This window comes from Prunus avium, chromosome 1 (genome assembly GCF_965620075.1).
Source record: "Prunus avium chromosome 1, drPruAviu1.hap1.1, whole genome shotgun sequence".
Lineage (NCBI taxonomy): Eukaryota > Viridiplantae > Streptophyta > Magnoliopsida > Rosales > Rosaceae > Prunus > Prunus avium.
In genome coordinates, this window is record NC_142284.1 from 17,624,778 (window position 1) to 17,642,104 (window position 17,327).

Here is a 17,327-nt window from a genome sequence, read left to right on the forward strand (position 1 = left end):
ATCCTTGGAGATATGATTTGTATGATCTTTCCTTAGAGCTATAAGAGTTTTCTTGCCCATCTGGCTATACAAAATCTGATAACACAGCGTTGGAAAAACGCTCTGGAAAAGGGGCCTACGATAGCACGTGAAAAACGCTATGGTAGAGTTCTGGTTTTTATAACGTCGGTTGACACAATTTCGTATAGGGCTATTATATCTTTCTATAGCGTTTTTGTAGTTCTATCTATGTCGATTTGTGGTGCTCCGCGGAGTTGTATTCAGTATATATGCAATGTAAATTTTAGTGATATATGTACGAAAAATGCAAACATTCGATGACTATTATATTTGTTTTAAGACCCTAAATATTACATAAAAATATTAATATATATCTTAAAATTTAACCCCTTTTTTTCTTTCTAATAATAAAATTTTAAATATCTTTTTTTAAACTCAAACAATAGTCGAACCATTAGCTTCTTTTTGAAAAATTATAAATAAAAAACTCCCTAACAGCTTCAAATGCTAAAAAGTACTATCATATAGTAAGCCGGCCCTTATTTATATTATTTTATAAGTTCTATTCCAACGTTACCCTTATAGCACGGTCATCATCATCTTACCATGAAAACAATACACCCTAGGGACTACAGAAGTATAAGATAAAATTTATGAAAGCCACACATACTACTTGCTTTCTTTTGCTTTCAATATCCCCTGGCCCTTCAGCAGAAAATTTGTATTTGTAATATCTTTCCTTGTAGCCTGCAGCAGCATATCGTACCTGTGGAAGAAATCAGCAAAGCATGTAAAAATATTTGTTTATATGCTTGGATGTAAACGTTTCGGAAGGGAATGCTTCATACTTTGTCCGTCCCTAAATCACCATTCTTAAACAGATCAGATTTCCTTCTGATGCTATCTTTCAGTTTCTGCTTAAACTCCTTTGTATTTCCTATTATCTGCAAAAATACAATATAAATGATACCAAAAACACTTCAGCAGGTCACAAAGTAGATAGTAAAACTACTTTATTCCATGTATATGTGTGTAATCAAGCAAAATAACCCGCAGGTACAAAAGAAAACACACACACACAAAAAAAACAGCGTACTTGAGAATGTAAATTTTCAAACGTCCCAAGTGACAGAGCTTCGGATTCTTCTCCATTAGGCAATGCACAAGTACTGCTTGAATCAGTAGTTGAACTTCCAGCATCAATTTCATCCTCTAGCTGGCAACCAATTAATTCAGCATTTGTTTCATAATGGGAAAATAGACAAATACAAGCAAAATTGTCAATGATGAATGATACTTGAGCAACAAGCACTTACAAAATCTTTATTAAGGAAAAGACGTCTGAGTTTACGCTCACGTAGTTCTGATCTTTTCTTGAAAATTTTATCTTCATAAGCACCAACAAGAAGAATAAATTTCTCAACCCTGGATAGTTTGATGTATCCTGATTTCTTGTCATTGACCTGCTTTTGAGCACAAAAGAAGTGGCATGGTCATGATCTTATCTACATTTTTTTTTCAGGGTGAAGAAATGTAACTGAAACAAAGCTAATCATGTTATACCCGGAGCATATCAACCATATAACCACCGAGATTTTTGAATTCCTTCTTATAGACAGTCATCAGCAAGTCAATTGCACCCTGGAAATAAGTAGTCATCATAAAAAATTAGTTTCGAGCTTCATATTGTATTCCCATCACTACATACCAATGAAGTTTAGTAGAACCTCATGAATTTCCAAAGTTGGCATGTGGGGCAGAAAATCATTTCCAGCAAAAAAGCACATAAATATAAAATCATCAATTATACGCTCAAGATCAAACTTGAAATTCTCAGGAGGATCATTGATTTGCATATGAAGCTCCAAATATTCCCTCAAAATCCAAACATGCAGAAGCTGAAATTTGGAAGGAAAAATAGAGGCGAGACAACAGAGCAATATTCAAACCACAGGTGATAGATAAGAGGACTGTTTCAAATACCTGGTAGGGCTTTTTTACAATGGATGCTTTTCTGTTGTCTGACTTTACAGAAAGACGAAGTCATTTCTCGAACAGATTGACAGTTTGCGTGATACTGCTCCTGGTTTAGAACATCCTGTATCCAGAAATTGAAGTACTTAAAATTTCATCAGTTATCAGAACCTACAACCCGGATTAGTACAAGGAAAAATTCTATAACCCGGTTTTGGTTCCTAGTGCATTAGCTAGGCAGACCTCACTCAATTGGGGCACTGATTATTGGAAACCTTAAAAGCCAATGTGGCCAAGAAACCACCAAGGAAACTTCTATATGAAATTTGAAAAATGCAAAGGACTTGTAAATTTAACCTCTCTCAATATGGAAAAATGAACTTCATGTGTCGCCAAAGCCAACATTATCAAATCTGCATCCTACATGCCAATAATTCACCAGAATGTCAGAATTCAATTGTGTGTGTGGAGGGGGAGAGTTTATGAAAGAAAATCTTTAAACAGAAACATGTTCATTCCCATATAGTTCTTTTCCTTCTTCCAGATTTTCCAACTATATATTATTGTAGCAAAATTAAATATGGAAAACAAAAAATTACAAAAAATATTAAATAGTTGTGTTCAGCATATAATCATTCATACCAATCCATACAAGCAATGGCGGGTGTTTGGATCATACGAAGGAAAATTACGCTGCTGGCGTATGAAAGACATTATTTTGTGTTCCCCTTCTCCAGGAACATTGGCATCAGAAAGAATCACCTAAATCAATAATCATGAAGTTAAAACAAAAAAGAGATGAGAGAAAATAAAAAATGATGGATCATGTGTTCGTCAAGTTGAAATTAGAGTGGCATAAATGGAGCAGACCTTGATGTCCCTCCAGCCTGAATCATTGCTCAAACATAAACTAATATAGCTGCGAAGAGCATTCGACAATTTGTACATAAAATCAGTTCCAGGGGTGATTATATTTGAATCTGAGACTTCGTTTTCCTTTTTTGGTAACACTTGTTTGCCTTCCAATTCAAACTGTCTTCTCAGCTTCTCTTCTTCAGCATCCTATACAGTTGATACCAACATTTTGGGGTATAAATTTACGTATTTGTATGAAATAATTTAAGCGGGTACATGAAAGTTTGTGTGATTCAGAAGCATAATATATTAATTAAAAGCTTAAAACCCACAGCTAATTCCTTGTCCTTGGCAGACTTGAAACGCCTGGCACGTTGTTGATTCATTTTAGCCCTTGGAGCAACTCCATCTACAAGAAATCATCAAGTTTATATCCTTATATAAACTACTTCAAGTTCAAAGTATACATAACGATACATATATCAACTGAAGTAAAGAGATGATCAAGAGAAAGCAAAAATCTTACAAAAGTATTATAACATAGGAAAAAAAAAGTAAAATTTTGTCACCTATGGCCATGTATAAAAGCTTCCTTGGTCGAACAATGTTGAAAAGTGTATCAATATATTCAAAAATATTGATGAACACCTCTTCAAAACTAGTTGGTTGCACCTGAATAAATATATAGGAATTAAAATATATAACTAAGGATAAATTAAAGAAAATTTGAAAATTCTTATAGCTTGTGAAGAGAATATATAGGAATTCATAAGTTCATACTCCATCTTCATCTACAAATGATAGAGGGAAGATGCTTACCTCAATGTTACAGTAAATCGATTTCCCAGGAGTTGGCCAAGGACAAGTCCTTCCCTCACATAGCTGGAAAATGGCAACTATTACATGAGCATGCATTACAAACCAAATGGATGGGAATATAAATAACCCACAATTCTTGAGCCTTATCAGACATCACCTGCTTTGATACCAATCAACATATCATTAAGAGCAGCTAATTTACTTGCAAACTGCTTAAAAACAGTTACCTGGAAACACAACAAGAAATAATGAAGCACCACCCTGCAACAGAAGTATTAGTTTTAACAAATTCATTAAATATTTTAGCAACCATTTTGCTGGAGCTAGAATAACTGATATTCAGAGGATTGGTACTAGAAATCTGTATTTCAAGGGAGTTATTAATTTATTATGACTTATAACGAAATTCGACCTATGGAACAAGGGTCAAACCCCTATTCCACACACCGATTTGAAAACAATTAAAAGATGAGCTTCTATATCTTGGTTCAAAGATATGTAGTTTTAAACAGTTTTACCAGAAGTCTAGCATATGAATGCCAACAAGAATAAACTCAAGCAAATATTTCTTCTAGATAAGAAAATACAATGTCAGAGGGATAAGTAGCAAAGTCAGTGAGTATCAGTTACCCATTGAGTTGAGACAGCGCGGTTATATATCCTTCGTATCTGCAAACCAAAACATCTTCTACTTGCCACTTTTGCAAAATTACAGCTTATACCACACTTTCCCAGTCTCTCACTAGTGTAAGCTATTATGTTCACCTTTTCTTTCTTTTTCTAATACGCTATTATGTTCAGTTTGTAACCAAAAAATTTTAAGTTTCAGTACCACAAAGAAAAAATCATTATCATGATTGTTGTTACACATATCTGGTTGGTACTAGAAATGTCCTACCAGAAATGGCCTACCAGAAATAGCCCACCAGGAGTGGCTTACCAGATATTTCCTAGCCAATATGGCTTACATGATTACTTGAAAGTTCCCAGTCAAGAACTCGTTCTCAACTAAGAACTTGGGGGCTTGTTGTTATACATAACTGGTTGGTACTAGAAATGTCCTACCAGAAATGGCCTACCAGAAATAGCCCACCAGGAATGGCGTACCAGATATGGCCTAAGCCAATATGGCGTACCCGAAATGTCTTACCCGTTTCAATACTGCCTAAGCCAATATGGCCTACTCGAAATGTCCTACCCGAAACGTCATACCCGAACAATATGTCATACCCGAGCAATATGTGCTAGCCAAGCCACTACCCCAGGTCTCCTGACAGCCCGTGCCTTCCCCACGTGCCCAGCTCATACCCCACTGAGGATGTCTCCTGACAGCCCATGCCTTTGCCACTTGCCCATTAAACAATGGCAAGTGGTCCCTCATCTCCTGCCTATATAAGGGAACAAACCCCTCTCCAGCAGGGGGCTCCGATTTCTCCTCTCCATGAGCATATCCAGAGATGCCCAAGCTCTCCCTCTCTTCCTCCTGTATTTCGGCTCTTAAGCCTCTCCATGTATATTGTAATACTCATCTATAATAAATACCAAGCTCTACAGTGGACGTAGCCCTATTCATGGATGAACCACTATAAATCTGTGTAATGTGTGTGATTGTCAATATCCTCTAAGGTCCATGCTAAATCACCCGTTAACAGAAGTATTATTTATGAAATATTATTTTTCTTATCTGTCATTCTACAGTTTTGATCTAATTTGAATCGTCATTTCTTATCTGTGTTGTAAAAACTGTATGTTTGAAACTGGAGAAATGACACAGTTTCAAAAACAATTATTTGAATCATCAAACATTTATTGGTGTTTTTACAAACTGTAGAATCGTCATTTCTCATTATTTTATGAAATAATATATTTTTATTACTTTTGTAAAAAAATGGAGAATGACGATTCAAATAACTATTGAGCTTTGTTTTGATCTAAACTAGTCTTTCTTATCTTTCTTTTTATATAATACTAATAAATAGTGGACGGTGGAATGACTAGAAGAAGTCCATCACTAGAAAATTTCCTTGCGTTAAGCCATGTCTAGTCGCTACATGACGTTATTGTTATTACTTTTATCATTTGGTTATTTATCCATGTGGCATGATTAATCCATGTTATTATATAATTTTTATTTCATATGAAATTCTAGAGCAAATCTTTTGATTCTTTGGAGAATACAAAAAAGTCCTAAGTAAATCATAAGAGAGTCATGTAATTACAATCTATTAAAATCATAAATAAAATCTTGTAATTACAATCTATTAAAATCATAAGTAAAATCTTGTAATTACAAATCTTGCTGAAATCCATTACATTAAAATCATGTGATTACAATCTATTAAAATCCTACCCCTTAGTGTTACACCAAAAAAATTACTCTTGTCGCTGTGATGAGCTTATTTGATTGAAGTTTGGTTATACGTTTGGAAAACAGACCAAGACAAAGCTTTTACCGTCGCCCTTCCCTGCGCCCCTCAAGCTGAAGCTAGGGTTTTTCTGTCAAAGCGCCAGACCTCGATCGGCCTCGGCTCTGGTGAACGGCACGCACCTTAAACCCTAGTGGGCCGCCTTCTTTTGCGTCTTCTCAAATTGGGTTCTCTTTATATTTCCGTTTTTTAGTTTGTGAATCTGAGATTGAACCAATTACCGTGTGAAGAAGAGGGCTAGTCTGCGTTCTGTTTGCTTCCCTAGAAAACTGATTGGAACAGAGAATTATCAATTTCGAAAAGTGTACAGTTGTTCTGCAAAACCCCGGTGCTGCATTCTTGGAGTCTGTGAACCCCAAAAGAAGAAGAGGGTGGAGGTGTTAACAAGCACCAATTGGATTTGGTAGCTTCCTCGCCTTTTCTCGGACGATTGATATCGTTCAGGTATGATGATGAGAAAATCTGAAACTTTCATTGTCTTTGTTCTCTTTTTGCATGGTGTACTGATTATGCCATTGTATTAAATTGAAGATATAATCGATTGCTGAAGTAGAATAAGCGAAATAATGGCAATAGCAGCCCCTGGGCAGCTTAATCTCAACGAGGTCCCTTCATGGGGTTCAAGAAGCGTCGACTGCTTCGAGAAATTGGAGCAAATTGGCGAGGGAACCTATGGGTTAGTTCAATTCCATGCATCTCAGTACTTGAAGTTTCAGTCGTAGTATTTTTACTTGTTTAAATATTGTGGATTTTGGCTTGTAGTTTGGCACCCATTTTTTCTTTGTTTCTTGTTTGATGTTTTGTCAGACAACATGATGTTGGTTAGTGAAGTTTAATCTTAGAAGTTGATGTTCCAATTTGCTCAATTTTTTTTTTGTAGGTCTCATATGGGTATGATTATCGACAACAAATATTTAAACAGAGTTGTTATTTTACTTTGACCCTCAGGGGGAACTGAAATAGTTGTTTTTCTTTATGAATTTGCTACTGCAACGTCTTGATGAATGTATGAAATAAATTTAATGATTAGCATGTATTGCTGATAAAGGATTACCTCAATATTTCTTTTAGGTTTTTGTTCATTCTTTTTCCATTTTTGCTAATTACTACCTGATACATCACTAACAAGGCACTCTAGTCACCGGACAAGTGCTAATAGGTATTGATTAGAGCACATGGGTTAACAGACAAATCACCATCTGGACATGTCTACAGATATTTTTCGTTTGGCAAGCCCTTTGTTTTTTCATAATTCCCAACTCGTTTTACCTTTTTCACTAAGTTGTAGAAGACATAGTTAAACAAAGTCTACAAGGCAGTAGATATTGGACTTGTGTTTGTTCCACGACAGACATAGTAAAACCTCTGTTTTACCCTAATGTTTCTTGTTCATGTTAATCTCAACACTGAAGTGAACTGAAATCTTACTTATCAGAATATAGCATGAATCAACAGCTATAGTGGCCCAAAAATAAATTATTTTTCCCCATTTCAACTTTTGGTTGAAGAAATCTATACCATATGAGCCTGCTTCTCCTCGCACCATCTTTAGTGACAGTATTTTATAGATGCCATTCGCAGTTCTGTATGCCTTGGTGACCCATTTTTATTTATTTATTGATTATGTATCCCAAGTTCCTTCCCTTTTTCCAAGCACCTCTGTTAATATAAAATCTTGGAGCCTTTTCTAGAAGGAAACATAAATGTAGGCAGTGTATCCAAACTGAGCTGAAAGCTTAACCTTAAAAGTTGTTTAACAGCACCTTGAATGTTGAGTCATATGGCACCCTAACCTGCCTTCCTCCTTAACTTTACACTCTCTTCTTAGGAGCCCAGTCGTCTGTACATATAGCTTGGAGGACATCAACCCCCTTAGGAAAAAAAGAACCTTTTCCAAAACAAATGCGTTGTGATTTTTTAACATCAATATACAGTGCACTTGCACAGAAAGGTGCATGATAATAATAATGTTTCAAGGATACTTTCATTGATAAAGAAAATAATGAGACTGGTTCTCCTTACAGAAGTTATAATAAAGAATGAAAGTGCTTCATGGATACAATCATTCAAAATAATAAGTTAAACAGTGTATACTTGTCATTCATGTTTAATGAGGCCTACTTTTGTTTTTCTTTTCTGATTAGATAATCAGGTCAGATATTGTTTTACCGAATTTGACAATAAATCCGTGGGTCCTATTGTGCCACCAAAATATTCTTATTTGAACTTCACTAACCTTCATCCAAGAGTAATTTGTTTATTGTTTATCCTTTCCTAAGGGAACCTTTTATTCTAGAACTTTTTTAATGCATGCTTATTTTTAGTCCTCCTACAAAGTTACGAGGATTCTCATTCTTTGTACGTTTTGGTTGTTGATTCTGTCAAATAATTGCAGTCAAGTTTACATGGCTAGAGAAATAAAGACGGGAGAAATTGTTGCTTTGAAGAAAATACGAATGGACAATGAGAGAGAGGGGGTATGTCATGCTTTTTAGTTTTATTAAGCACATCGAGCTTTGTTATTTTGATTACATACAAGAACAATGGTGCCACCGCCCCTTCACTTATACCTTAATTTTTTAATTTCCTCACGAACTGGATTTCCAGTACAGTACCCAATCAAGAAAGATTAATATTAATATGTAATCAGTTATTAAATATGCAAACTTCTTTGAAATGTGTCCTGTCCAGTTCCCCATAACTGCCATACGGGAAATCAAGATTCTAAAGAAGCTGCATCATGAAAATGTCATCAATTTGAAAGAGATTGTGACATCTCCAGGTATTGTTGTGATACTTTCTATTAGATATTTATGTCTCTGTATACAACTGTGGGAATTTTTATATAATGCACTCTTTGTTTCCAGGAACAGTTTCATTTTATAGTTTTCTTTAGCTATCAATAATTCAGGGGATTGTTTTACAGGGCCAGAGAAGGATGAGCAAGGTAGACCAGGCAAGTACTCTGTTGTTGTGTTCACCATTAGCGTATCATGTTTATTGTCATCTTCATTGGTTTAAAGCTGCACTACCATTTTTCTTTAGATCTGGCTTGTCTAAATTAGCCATTTTTTTGGTGTGGTTTTACTCTCATTTGATATCACGGAATTTCTAACTTAATCTGTTTTTCTTGGAGTTGCAGATGGTAACAAGTATAAAGGTGGCATCTATATGGTCTTTGAATACATGGACCATGATTTGACAGGCCTAGCTGATCGACCTGGGATGAGATTTTCGGTTCCCCAGATTAAGGTATCACAAACAGCAAGATTGTGAAGTGTACTTAATCACTAACTATTTGATACTTGAAGCACTCTTCTCATCTGTTTACCTGTTTGTCTTACAGTGCTACATGAGACAACTTTTGACGGGGCTTCACTATTGTCATGTGAATCAAGTACTTCACCGTGATATCAAAGGTTTATAAACACTAGTATTTTATCACCATTTCTAGTTTATTTTATTTTATTATATGAGGCCTACATTATGTTTTATATTTTTCTTGCAGGCTCTAATCTTCTTATAGACAATGAAGGTAATCTGAAGCTTGCAGATTTTGGGCTCGCCCGTTCATTTTCAAACGATCACAATGCCAATCTTACGAATCGTGTTATTACTCTTTGGTACAGGTGAAATTGAACTCCCTTGAATGGATTCTAGAGATTTTGTATCTGTCAATTTTGGCACTTCCTCTTGGTTCCTTTTTTTCCGAAATAAAATTTTGTACAACAAAAAATATAGTTTGTGATCTGTCTTTGTTTGAACAGACCTCCAGAATTGCTTCTTGGGGCTACAAAGTATGGCCCAGCTGTAGATATGTGGTCGGTTGGGTGTATCTTTGCTGAGCTTCTACATGGCAAGCCAATCTTTCCTGGGAAAGATGAGGTAAAATATTTTCTGCACTGCAAGCTCTCATCGGGCATGTACAATAGGACCAATAAGATTATTTTAGAACAGTTTGAAAGATGAAGAATTGGGTAAGAATTCACAAGAGATAGATTCACAATAACACCATGTGTTATACGAAATTTATGTTGTAAAAAGGGCCATAATTTTAGAGTATATTTGCCTTTTGGTAAATTTCATTCTTTATGCTTAATAGGTAGTTTGCAATTTAGGATGTGTTGTAGTTCTCTGTGTTATATAATTAATTAACCATCCTTTTGGTATTTTATTTTAATTTCTTTTGCATTGTGCAGTTATAAGAATTTTATGTGGTTGCTATGAATTTATTGAGAACTAGAAAGAAAACAGTATAATCTTCATGCTAATAATTGCTAGTGCATCCTAGAGTGACGGTTGACTGTTTGACCTTGAAAGGTCAAACAGTGTACTAACTGAAGTATGGGTTCGTATGTCATAAAAAGGGCCATAATTTTAGAGTACATTTATGCCTCCCTTTTTGTAAATTACATTCTTTATGCTTAATAGGTAGTTTTCAATTTAGGATGTGTTGTAGTTCTTTGTTTCATTTGATTTATTAACCATCCTTTTGGTTTTTTATTTTAATTTCTTTTGCATTGTGCAGTTATAAGAATTTTATGTTGTTGCTATGAATTTATTGAGAACTAGAAAGAAAACATTATAATCTTCATGCTACTAATTGCAAGTGCGTCCTAGAGTGACAGGAAAGGTCAAACAGTGTACTAACTGAAGTATGGGTTCACTTTGACTGCGGATTAGTGCAGGTTGAAGCTCTAGTGTTTAACTTTCACTTATGCTAACACATGTCTAGCAAGTCACTAGGTTGGGCAGGATTCATTTCCAGTTAACCGACATTCAATCAGGGCACTACTTTCTGCATAATTAAAATACAGCTGTAAAGAAAAAAAAAACACTACATTGTTTGGTAACTCGCCCACATCCACACCAATCTCTCTAGGTCAGATTTTTGTTACTCATCCAAAGTAAGGTATTATGGGATACAGATCAACCCAAAGTCTGTACAAACTTAGTGGCCAATTTTCTCACAGGGTCATTGCCAGCCAGCCCATACCCACCACTAAACAAGTTCTTCAATTTTCTCACAGGTTCTTAAGATTTACAAGTTACTGGAAGCCTCACTCCCCTTAATCCAAGTGGGTACAGGTGTGGGCTTGAATGTGTCTCAGTATGCGTAAATTAAGCAATTTGAATATAGCACCAAATAAAAAATGAACTAGGAAGGGTTGCTGTGCTTCTGTTGCTGCATTCTTTGTGTCTTAAACTAAGGGAGGTGGATTAAACCCACTGACCATCCAGCTCTATCCATTGATTGCTGAGCCCCTTTCTATCAAGATTTTCTCTGATCGAACCCACTGTCTATAACACAGATGTTCCTGAAGTTTAAATTTGTTAAACAGCTGGTGTACTGAGTAAGCTTTGGGTGGACCTCCTAAGGTCCATTTGACCAGATTCAATCCAATAGCCTGGGTCATTTACAATTTTTTTGGCTCCAAGTCCTTTTGCCAGCACACCAAGACTTCTGGATGTGGTTTGTTATCTTTGTGTCTACTAGAGTCCTCAATAATACTTATCTCCGAGTTATAACCCTTCCTAGGTTTGGTTACTATCTAGACACAACTGAAGCATATTCCCAAGTCTGCGTCAAGAGATTGTTTTAGTTTGGTCTTCTAACCCTAACTTTTTCCTGAAGTTTGACTATTTTGACTCCATCTTGAGTCCACCGTTTGTCTTAATGCTCTTGGGTTTCCAAGAAGTCCCATGGGCATATGTTACTGTTTAACATGCATATGTACAAGGTATAAAATTTTCCAACCTAAAATATTAATATCTTCAATAATTTATTGCAACAATGTAATCCTCTTCTGTTTTAATCATTGTAGCCGGAACAATTAAATAAAATTTTTGAGCTGTGTGGAGCTCCAGATGAGGTCAACTGGCCTGGAGTTTCAAAGATTCCTTGGTATAACAACTTCAAGCCAACAAGGCCAATGAAGAGACGTCTCAGGGAGGTTTTTAGACAGTAAGTAATTTTCCTACTACCATTGTATTCGCATGTTCTGTCATCAGCATACAGGCTAAGCATAAGCCTTGGGCCTTGTGGCTTGTATCTTAGCTTAAATTTTCTTTGTTTGCTTTATAGTTTTGACCGCCATGCTTTGGAGTTGTTGGAGAGAATGCTGACACTTGATCCTTCTCAGGTGTGTACATATCCGATAAAATTGTCCTCTTACATATGCATGAATTATTTTTACTTGTAGAGCGGTCATCTGTTGTAATTTATTAAGTTAATCCTTGGTCCTATGAATTGCCCCTTCTTAAATGTAGCAATGGAAATACTAGCTGGTTTTGCATTGTAAGGAGAAAAATGTGGCATAGTGTCCCTATATGATGAATGCTACTGTATTTTGGCGGGATTCTAACATACTGTTTATCATTTTGTTTTTTCTTAATAATTAATTATAGAGAATATCTGCTAAGGATGCTCTTGATGCTGAGTACTTCTGGGCTGATCCATTACCTTGTGATCCGAAGAGGTTGGTTCCTTGTACTACTACTATCCTTTCATTTCATTTGTATTTTTATTCTTTAAGAAAAAAATTTATTGTGATCTACACCACTTGTTATTTTATTTAACTAAAACCACTTCTTGGCTCAGTTTACCAAAATATGAATCATCACATGAGTTCCAGACAAAGAAAAAACGTCAGCAGCAACGGCAACATGAAGAAAATGCAAAACGTCAGAAACTGCAGCACCCACAGCATAATCGCCTCCCACCGATTCAGCAATCTGGCCAAGCACATTCCCAAATGCGGCCTGGACCTAACCAGCCCATCCATGGTTCTCAGCCCCCAGTTGCTGCAGGGCCTAGCCATCATTATGGGAAACCTCGTGGGCCCTCTGGAGGGCCAAGCAGATACCCACCTGGTGGAAACCCTGGTGGTGGATACAACCATCCAAATAGGGGTGGTCAAGGGGGTGGAGGTGGGTACAGTAGCGGCCCATATCCTACACAAGGGAGAGGCGGGCCATATGGTTCTAGTGGCATGCCTGGTGCAGGTCCTCGGGGTGGAGGTAGTGGTTATGGAGTAGGTGGTCCAAACTATCCTCAAAATGGCCCATATGGTGGCTCCACTGCTGGTCGGGGCTCAAACATGATGGGTGGAAACCGCAATCAACAGTATGGTTGGCAGCAGTAATGGTTGATCTAATTATACGAAGTTACGAGTGATGGTATCGTGATATGCACCTCCTTGATACAAGGGATCTGAGCTTGGATGATTTAGTAAATAATTTGGAGGTGGAAAGCATCATCGAACCGTTACTAAATTATTCATATGTAAAATACATTAAACCAGGGTTGTTCTGACTTGTACCCGTTTATCAGTTTATGTGATAATCTCTTGGAAAATATACAGAAAAGTTGGATATAGCAGCATGATTCTGTTTGGAGTTGTGCGTCCGACTCTGAGTTTGTACTTAGGCGAGTCTGCGGGAATGCTTGTGTGGTTAAATTAAATTAATGTAAAATTGCACTTTTTATTTTTAGTAATATCTCCTCGTACAGTTTTGGCTTTGATATAAACTGTAATTTGTGGCCATGTACGATTTGTTGTAATTTGGTGTCTTTGAACCTTTCTATTGTTTTATCATGAGTCTTACTTTTCTAGTGGTTTTTTAGTACAAGCAATTGGGAGAAGAAGTTTACACGCAAATATTCATTGGGTACGTGGAAGTCGAAAAGGAAGAGCTCAAACAACTGCGTTATACCTTATTATTTCCTAAGGCAATCTCTAATGGCGATTTGGGTTCTGGGGCTATGGTGGTAACGAGCTCTTGCATTAGAGATGGATAATCAATGCATTCAATTTTGCCACAGCCTCATCAACCTGAACGGCAGCGAATGGGGTCCACCTTAACAACTGCTCATCGCTTGATCCGATAATTCCACACCGAACTTCTTTGAGAGGTGACAGCGCCGGTGACACTAACTTTCATTATATTCCAGGAGTCTCATTTTCTAAGTGCTTCTTGTGTTGACTAGTTGCTTGCTTCAGACCAAAACAATTTACAAACGAAATAAATATACTTGTTTTTTTTGTCAACTCAATCAACCTTCTCGTGTTAACTGTTTGAAAGATTGAACAATTTTCTTAAATAGTTTTTACCATTTCATGTTTCACATCACAACTTAACATACGAATTAGTATAATTTTCATTAAATGTAGGATTTTGCCATGTTAAAAAAACACTTTTATTTATTTTTAAACAAAATTTGATGCAAGTTATATTAAGGGGGAGGGAGAGATTTGAACACATGACCTCGGATGGAGGGATAACTACTATTAATCAGTTGATCTACAACTCCCTTATAAAGCCTTTTATCTTAGTAGTAATATACATAGCTTGTATATGCAAGCTAGTTTAATTGGTCAGTGCAGTGCGTAAGTCTTCTTACACAAGTTTAAATTCTGATTTTCGTAAATTAAACACGTCATTTAAAAGTTAATATACGAAATTGGATGAAAATATGGATATACCATTAAATTGCAAAGGATATCAAACTATATGGGTCAAATCGCTAGAATTGAAACCACATAAACCGTGATGAAAAATACAAAAAACAAATGTGTGTTGTAAAGTCAACAATGTGGATCCCAAAATGGAATTGATTGAAGAATATTAATGATGCTTGTCTGCTAAATGTTCGGGTGAAGCCAAATGCTTGTGAGTGAACAGCCAATGTTTTTGGCCTATAAATAGACACCTCCATCAGTAGAAGAGTGATCCCTCTAGAAAAAGGATGAGAACACACCACAATCAGAGAAGAAAGAGAGACAGCCCAGAGAGAAAGAAGAGAAGGAAGAAAGAGGGTGAGTGAGTGGAGAGAAAGAGAGCAGAGAGAAATTCTCCAAGAGAGAAAAATCAGTGAGCCACATATATTGTAAACACTAAAGTTGTAGCCCTATTATTTTACATAGTGGAAAAGTTACAGCTGCTGCTCTCCGAGGACGTAGGCAAGGCCGAACCTCGTAAAATATTGTGTCTCATCTACTTTACTTTATCACACATATTCTATTTATTTTACAACACATTATCAGTGTTAATCAATATCAAATGAAGAACTATGAAGAACAATTTCTAGAGAGAGAGAGTGAGATATCAGAAATAGAGAGAGAGATAGCAGAGAAAAACAAGCTTTCTTTTTCTTAATGAATCAGTAAATCAGAATACACTATTATACGCAACCATCTTAACTAACTAACCAGCGCAACCTCTAATCTTATGCCAAGTGTCACAATCCTATCATAATCTAACATCCCCCCTCAATCTCTTGCTTTGATAAACCAAGCATGAGATTGTGACAATGAGTACGGAAGAGAGGAGCACTTAAGCCTTTGGTTAATATATCTGCAAACTGTTCTATGGAAGACACAAACTGCACAAATAGCTGTTGTTTTGCCACTCTTTCCCGAACAAAATGAACATCGATCTCAATATGTTTGGTCTTCTGATGCTGAACCGGATTGAAGGATAAAGCAATGGCAGATAGGTTATCACAAAAAAGCACTGGTTGCTGAGCAATGGGAACCTTCAGGAACACCGGTAATTGTTTGATCCAGTCAAGTTCTGCAGAAGTAGTTGACAAAGCACGATATTCTGCTTCAGTGGAAGATCGGGAAACAGTTTGTTGTTTCTTAGAGGACCAAGACACAGGATTGGAACCAAGAAACACAATCAAACCGGTAGTGGACCGCCGATCATTTGGATCTCCTGCCCAGTCAGCATCACTAAATGCTGTTAAGTTTAAGGTTCCTTGACTATAGCTAATGCCGAAGTGCATTGTACCCTTCAAGTACCGAAGAATCCTCTTAACTGCTGTGAAATGTGTCACCATTGGATTTTGCAGAAATTGACAAACCTGATGCACAGAAAATGCAATATCAGGTCGGGTGAAAGTCAAATACTGCAAAGCTCCTACAATACTTCGATACAAGGTGGGGTTCCCATAAGGCTGACCATCATCCTTGAGCAATCTGTGATAAGGAAGGCAAGGAGTATCACACGCTTTGGCTTCAGTCATTTCAGTTTTGACAAGTAGATCTTGGACATACTTAGACTATGACAAAAACAATCCAGTGTTGGTGTGGGAAATTTGAATTTCCAGAAAATAATGCAAATCTCCTAAGTCTTTGATCTCAAACTCAACTGTGAGAGAGTGAATAACCTTGTGAATTTCACTGAGAGCACTGCCAGTAATTATGATATCATCAACATAGACCAATAAGATGACAATGCCAGAATCCACTTGTTTCACAAATAGAGATGAGTCAGAGTATGTATGTTGAAACCCCAATGTAGGTAAAAAGGACGTGAACCTGTCATTCCAGGCTCGGGGAGCCTGTTTTAACCCATATAAAGATTTATGAAGTTTGCAAACCAAAGTTGGATGATGAGAATCTGCAAAACCAGGAGGTTGAGCCATGTACACCTCTTCTTGGAGAATTCCATGCAAAAAAGCATTCTTGACATCTAGTTGACGTAAACGCCAACCAAAGTGTGCGGCAAGAGCTAAGACAACTCGCACTGTAGTCGGTTTAACTACAGGACTGAAAGTTTCCCCATAATCCTGACCTGGTTCTTGACTGAACCCTTTAGCAACCAATCGCGCCTTATGTCGTGCAATAGACCCATCTGCATATTTTTTTAATCTTAAAAATCCACTTACATCCCACCAGATTTTTGTTAGGAGGTAATGGCACCAAACTCCAGGTCCCCTGAGAATGAAGAGCATCGACTTCCTCTGTCATAGCAGTCAACCAAACGGGCACTTTTAAGGCAGTCTTGTAAGTGGCAGGCTCAACTAAGGATAAATCAACACCCCCAGACTCCTGTAAAGTTGTTAGAAAGACCTTCTTCCGCACAATGCCACTTTTACTTCGAGTTTGCATTGGATGCAGATTCATAGGAGGAACCTCAAGAACGACTTGCATGGATTCAGGTTGAAAAGAGTCAACCAGTGGGAAAGAGCCAGTTGACAGGGCTTCAGCATTAGACTCAGGTACCACAGGGATTGATGATAAAGATGGAGATGCACCAGTAATGGACAAAGGTGTGAAGAGGATGAAGCAGGAGTATTGCTTGGGGAAATGAATGTATCTGATGAAGTAGTGTCATGAGATGTAGGCAATGCAACAATATTGTTATTGGTGACAACAGGTAAAGGAGAGGATGTACTTGGCAGAGTAGGAGATGGAATGAATACCTTTGAATGCGTCACTAAGGCTGCATATGGAAAGTCATGTT

General features: G+C 36.9%; 2 protein-coding genes across 2 annotated transcripts; one reads left to right on the top strand and one right to left on the bottom strand.

The window, feature by feature from the left end:
• Nucleotides 1-523: 523 nt before the first annotated feature.
• On the bottom strand, nt 524-5,029 carry LOC148297460 (5'-3' exoribonuclease 3-like). Its single transcript, XM_088247109.1, has 15 exons — nt 4,847-5,029; nt 3,801-3,875; nt 3,649-3,711; nt 3,399-3,501; nt 3,162-3,238; nt 2,845-3,036; nt 2,617-2,736; nt 2,332-2,394; nt 1,984-2,025; nt 1,728-1,898; nt 1,564-1,641; nt 1,317-1,463; nt 1,136-1,216; nt 849-944; nt 524-766 (listed from the first exon to the last, which is right to left on the bottom strand). Exons 1-15 carry the CDS (start codon nt 5,027-5,029, stop codon nt 623-625), a joined length of 1,635 nt encoding a protein of 544 aa, XP_088103235.1. The 3' UTR covers nt 524-622.
• A 994-nt stretch (nt 5,030-6,023) lies between these two features.
• LOC110760717 (cyclin-dependent kinase C-1) lies at nt 6,024-13,568 on the top strand. Its single transcript, XM_021963027.2, has 13 exons — nt 6,024-6,518; nt 6,606-6,750; nt 8,470-8,551; nt 8,766-8,856; nt 9,001-9,030; nt 9,217-9,326; nt 9,421-9,493; nt 9,583-9,703; nt 9,842-9,959; nt 11,900-12,039; nt 12,160-12,217; nt 12,483-12,553; nt 12,676-13,568. The coding sequence occupies exons 2-13, from the start codon at nt 6,641-6,643 to the stop codon at nt 13,217-13,219; spliced, it is 1,548 nt and encodes a 515-aa protein (XP_021818719.1). The 5' UTR covers nt 6,024-6,518; nt 6,606-6,640; the 3' UTR covers nt 13,220-13,568.
• The last annotated feature ends 3,759 nt before the right edge of the window (nt 13,569-17,327 follow it).